The following is a 6,000-nucleotide window of genomic DNA, read 5'->3' as shown; positions in this document are numbered from 1 at the left end:
TGATGTCCTAGCAATATCTAGCTTTACTTTCACTGTTTATTTGAACAAATACTAATAAGAGAAACTTAAACACAACGAAAGAATACACCAGAACTAAACTTGGTGCAAAAACTACTCAGTTTGAGGGAGTGCGACTATATAATAAACTAACAAAACAACTTTTTGTAGAAAATCATTTTTAATTTTTAAGAGAACATTAATAACTGTAAAATTTTTGTGACTGTTTAGCTAATTAAGTATATTCGTTTTTATATAGGTTCACTTTGGTTAATTAATCAAAAACTTAATGTTTTAAGTTCTCTTGTAAGTGAATAAATAAATAAATAAATAAATATACTACGACCAAAGTAAGCGTAGCTTGTGTTATTGGTACTGAGATAGCTGATGAATATTTTTTATGAATATAATACACATACATACTTATAATATACAGATAGACACCCAGACACTGAAAAACATTCATGTTCATCACACAAACACTCTCCAGTTGTGGGAATCGAACCCACGGCCTTGGACTCAGAAAGCAGGGTCGCTGCCCACTGCGCCACTCGGCCGTCAAATAATAGCATGGTATTTAAACCTATGTTAAAAATATAATCGTATAGAATAACTAAGAAACTAGCTTCAACACAGTTCACAGTATTTAACGCACAGTTGGTAACTTATGTGTTTCCCATTGTCTTGCTGTGCTGTTTTTTTATCTGTGGCTAGTTACCCTATCGACGGAGCAGTGCCTCCAAGTCATTAAGGGTTCCGGTACGATGTCGCGCAGAAACCGATTAGGGGTTAAATATAACTGCCAGACTCCCTAACAGGTTAGCCCGCTACCAACTTAGACTGCATCATTACTTACACCAGATGAGATACAGTAAAGGGCTAACTTGAAGTGGATTAAAAAAAATAGGCCGGAAGTCAAGAGTAGTGGCGTCAAAGGCATGACGGCATAAGAGAGTGTCATGCCATTTACCGTGACGACGGACTATTTTTCTGTAAAGGCATGCCAATAGATGCCCCGTCAAAATAGGGACTCTGTAGGTTGTTTAATTTGGCATATTATATCGAAGTGCCATGCAGCGGCGTGCACAGGGTTTTTGACCAGGGTATGCATAAAGAAGGAAGATGGCATAAAATTGAAAATTCGTTCCCCTTTATGAGTTATAAAATAATGTATGGTATGCATTGGTTTTGTGCATGTACTAAGTGCACGCCACTGGTGCCATGCAATAGTGAAAGGTTCTATTTGTTGACTTTGGCATAAAAAGTTATTCGTACTTGATGGACGTAGGTACTACACCTACGTCGAACAGACGTTAATGGTATCAATATTTAAGTATGGATTCAGAACGAAGTTGGATCCTTTATTATAAATGGACAGGACAACAGTGAACCCATCACTGAGCGTGTTGAAAAATAGTGCCAATTGTACTTCCGTATACTCATGTTTATGATTAGAATTTTCCTTTAACTTTATACTCGTATTTACCATAAGTAAAATATACAAATAATTTTTTCGACAAACAAGTACTCACATAGAAAGCAAAATACACAAAAAAAGATAAAAGCATTTAATTGTAAAATGCCAAATTCTCCTGCCGGGGTACCGACTCTATGAAATTGAACGGACTACATATGTTATAGTTAGTCGGTAGAGTAGTTCTTAAATGGCCAAATAAAGTTAACTCCCACCATTTAGGATCTTACTTATATTATTAATGTAAAAGTGTATATGTTTGTCCTACCTTAACGCCCTAACTTAGCAACTTGATGATTTTTGGCAGAATTAGTGGAATTAAGTCAATTTAATGGTTTGTCAGTAAATTTGTCCTTAACAAGACAAGTAAAAGTATGGTGGACAAGGTGGTATGCAATCTTATTTTTTTTTGTTTAATTTGAGCTCTAAACAGCCTGTTCTATAATTAACTTAACACTTCAATTTTCCCAGATGCGCTGGAGCTATCAGAACAAGTCTCGAGACCTCTAGCTTGAAGTAGTCAACTGATACAATATAACCTCAGTCTTCGACGAGCGTTCGTGGACGACGGACGTCATGGGAAAAATATTTTTCATTCTCTCTGCTCTATGCAGTCTATGCCTTATAAAGGCTAGTGCATACACAGTCCCGCCGGCGAAACTCGAAGCGATCTATCCCAAGGGATTAAGGGTCACGGTCAAAGGTATGTATTACAGTTTTAAGTATTTTTGTCACACACTTCAAGGTTAAATTACTGTATATTATTGTCTTTGTAGGAGGATATAATGTTTTTGTTATTGTTCAATCAATTTGCTTAATTATACGCTCTGAATCACACTACCACTCTATAACACGGGTTTTTAGCGGTTGTATTAATAGTCAAATTAGCCTTTTGACTAAAAGGAGAGCCAGGTATAATAATGAGTTCTTAAAATGAGCTCCAACTTTGTGTTTATGATAAAGTTATGGAACCTAAAGTGTTCTCCGAGACATGCAGGTTAAGGTAGGAGAGCCGTAGCATAATTGGAGATAGCGCTCAGGCCGCTATTGCCAGAGAGTCGTAGGTTAAAATCCTCAAATCATTTTAAATTTATAAAATTGATAATTCCTTCAAGTGTAGGTAAAAACACTAATATAAGAAAAAAAATAAAAAATAATATTGATAATATTCGTTAACAGAATGAGGTTCTTTAAAGCGCAGTGTAGGTTTTTTTTCATTGAATATTGAAAGACTAGTCATGGACGAACTGATGATATAAACATAGCAACACATCGCAGGGCACGCAACGCGTCCTGCAACCCGTGGCAGGGAGAATTATTTTCAAAATATTTTTTTTTTTAAATCTTTATTTATTTGGGACTTTTATCCAACACGGATATGCCAGCCCCATAATCCCTTGAGTAACTAGGTAACAAAAAATGTAATTATTATATTAATACCTATAAGAGAAATGTAACAGATACAATCTGTTATTGCTGCCTACGCAAAAATATCTCACAAACAGACCTGAAACCTTCTGTGGTCGGTTGAGAGAGAAGGCTCGTTAGAGCACCCACGTCATCAAAATACTTAATGATAAAACTTACTATACTTAAATGACAATTTGATCTAAAATTTGCCTAGAAATCTTCGACTATAATTATTATTTCCTTGATTTATTTAATTTATTACTTTTTTATTATTCTTTTTTCGAATGAGTTTGAACCTTATTCCTTAGAATCAGAAAAGATTTGCACACTATCGTCAACAGTAGATTGTGTAGGAGTGTATTTTAATTATCGTAAAACAACTTCCCTAGTGAATTCAAGTAGGATGTCCAGTTTGGAAATATATAATTTCCGATTTTTTTTCGGTATAACCTGGTGGGAGGCTTTGGCCGTGTCTAATTACCACCCTACCGACACAGACGTGCCGCTAAGCGGTTTAGTGTTCCGGTGCGACGTAGAAACGGGTTCGGGGTATGACTACCATACTCATTAACAGGTTAGCCCGCTACCATCTTAGACTGCATCATAACGTACCACCAAGTGAGATTGCAGTTAAGGGCTAACTTCGCGAATAATAATAAAAAACCCGCTGCTCCAATGCAGGTTGGCGGGCTATTATCATCATTGCATCCTAATAAACTAAGCCGGTGAGTATAAGTACTCCTAAGTCCTATGCAGTGACAGCGATACCTAACTGGAACTTGGAGCCCTCGTAGCTTTAGATTTAAGTTGGCGAACGAAGTTATCACCATCCCGTTACAATTATGTATTTGAATTTAAATTTTGAATAACTCCGCGACAGTACTGCCATAGGCATCTACTCCGCAAACCGCATTCTATTTCTATCTTAAGCTTCAAACACAAGTTACCATCAGGGTGTAATTGCAAACAACACTAAAACTGTGCTGTTTTATTATTCAATTCATTTGGTTCACAAACAGTTTTACCTTTTTTTTTTTAATTCTTTATTTATTCGGGACTTCTCTTAACAATAAGAATGTCAGCCCAATCGTTCCCTTTACGAAAATTAATACTTCCTTTCTCTTATCTTAACTTAAAATCTAATAGGATTCTGGCTACCTCTGAATAAGGTGCCACCAGGATACTTTGCCAAATCCCCACATCATAAAGATTAATTTTAAATTTACATATTAATTTGTCCCTCATTGGTCTATTCCGAACACACTCCCCCAACAAATGAGTTTTACCTTTAAAAAACATCATTTCAAACTAGCTTATACAGTATGATGACAAATTTTTCAGCTCCTTATAGGTAAATAACGCACGCAAATAAATAGTGTTAAACTAGCTTAAAACTTCACAAACAAGCATAACAGTAATACGATTATAACATTAACTATGTAGTAACTCTCATTAGAATAACACCTTTTTAATTACGCTCGAATTTGTCACTCGAGTACTCCAACTGCAAAATTATTAATAGGTAGCGTGTAGCCTCGTTGCTATCAACTAACAGACGACTCGGATATACTCGACGCGATGCAATTTGGATAATCACCTGCCGTGTTAGCTTAAAGCGTTTCCAGACCAGAGGCGGTAGCGGTTCCGGTGGCGGTTTGCTCCACGTTCCATCTTAGACTGCTTAATTAGTTACCACTTTTTGTGATTAACAAACAGCACTGCTCTATTATAAGCTTAAGATAGCATTAACTATAGCGTATAATTATATGTCTCATTATAAAATTAAAGAAGAACCTCTTGAAGTTACGTTCATATTTGTCACTCAAGTAATCTAACTGCAATAGGTAAGGTGTAGTTCGTAGCTATCAACTAATAGACGACTCGGATATACTGCGAAGCAATTTGGATAATCACCTGCCGTGTTAGCTTAAAGCGTTTGCCGAATAGAGGCGGTTGCGGCGTTGATTTGCTTTCGCGCTCAGTGGCTCATACTACCGCATTGGCGGTGTAGTCGTCTTGCACAAATAGGTAATGTAGCAATTAAAGTCTTCGCATACCATATCAACTCCACATAAACTCTATTCAAATAATAATAGCATGGAAAAGCATGCATGTCATGCTACATAAAGTAAGTTTTTACTTATCATCGCAAAACATAATAATCAAAACTGTGAAAATAGTAGCTGAGAATCGTAAGATAGAGTTGAGTGTATAAAAAACGAAGGACTATTTTTAGAGCTAGCATGCCAGTTACAAAATAATTGGGTTTGTCTTTTTCTCATACCATTTGTAAGCAATATAACAAGAAAATTGAGATATAAATGGTGAAACTTCGTTTCTGTTAGCATTGTGTAAGATGAAAATAGGAGAGGCATGATAAGACATACGTGGCGTGATTGAGGATTGCGGTCGCAGACCTATATTCCGTTTCCTACCGGTGCTTGTTTGAAATCACCCGTGTACATCCTCCTACCATATCCGACCGCGACCACACCCGCCACTATTTGGGGAACGCTTTAAAATTCAAGATTTATTAAGAAAGTCAAGAAAGGGCTTATAAGAACTTGTTAGCGTTTGAGGAGTTAAAATGACAATAATGAGATATACATTTCATTCGAAAAACTATATATTGATAAATAAATAAAGGCATCGTAACTATCCTAGATTATATTTCAACTGCAGCTCGAAATGTATTTAGTTGAATGAATAGAATAGAAAAACTTTATTGCAACACAACACAATAGGAAAAATACAAGGAAAACAGTAATAGTACATAGTGCTAGGGTGCAAAGGCGGCCTTATCACTAAAAGTAAATGATTGGTTTATCAGCTTTGCACCACTGGGCCCAAATCTGCTATTGAAATTGCATCTCACTATACGTTCGACGATCGATCAATATCCTCCTAGTACGAATAAAAAAGGTTTAAATTAAAAAACGCAAACACCAACACACACACAAATACACACACTGACACACAGCCACGTTAAACTTATGACACCCGTCGTTTTTGCGTCGGGGGTTAAATATAGCACCCTACAACCGACTAATTAAATTATTTTTAATATTTTCTTCAAATATATCAGTAATATGCTGTTAGAATTCTTACAATACGCCATA

At 36.1% G+C, this 6,000-nt stretch overlaps 1 protein-coding gene across 1 annotated transcript in view; it reads left to right on the top strand.

Annotated features, from left to right (window-relative positions):
• The first annotated feature begins 2,005 nt into the window (after positions 1-2,005).
• Positions 2,006-6,000, top strand: part of LOC120630280 — a 36,921-nt gene continuing 32,926 nt past the window's right edge. The window contains exon 1 of the mRNA XM_039899454.1: positions 2,006-2,174. Within this exon, the coding sequence (XP_039755388.1) occupies positions 2,048-2,174 (127 nt within the window). The 5' untranslated portion in view covers positions 2,006-2,047. The remainder of the gene's footprint in view (positions 2,175-6,000) is intronic.

This window comes from Pararge aegeria, chromosome 16 (assembly GCF_905163445.1).
Source record: "Pararge aegeria chromosome 16, ilParAegt1.1, whole genome shotgun sequence".
NCBI lineage: Eukaryota > Metazoa > Arthropoda > Insecta > Lepidoptera > Nymphalidae > Pararge > Pararge aegeria.
This window is presented reverse-complemented; position numbering and strand designations above follow the sequence as displayed.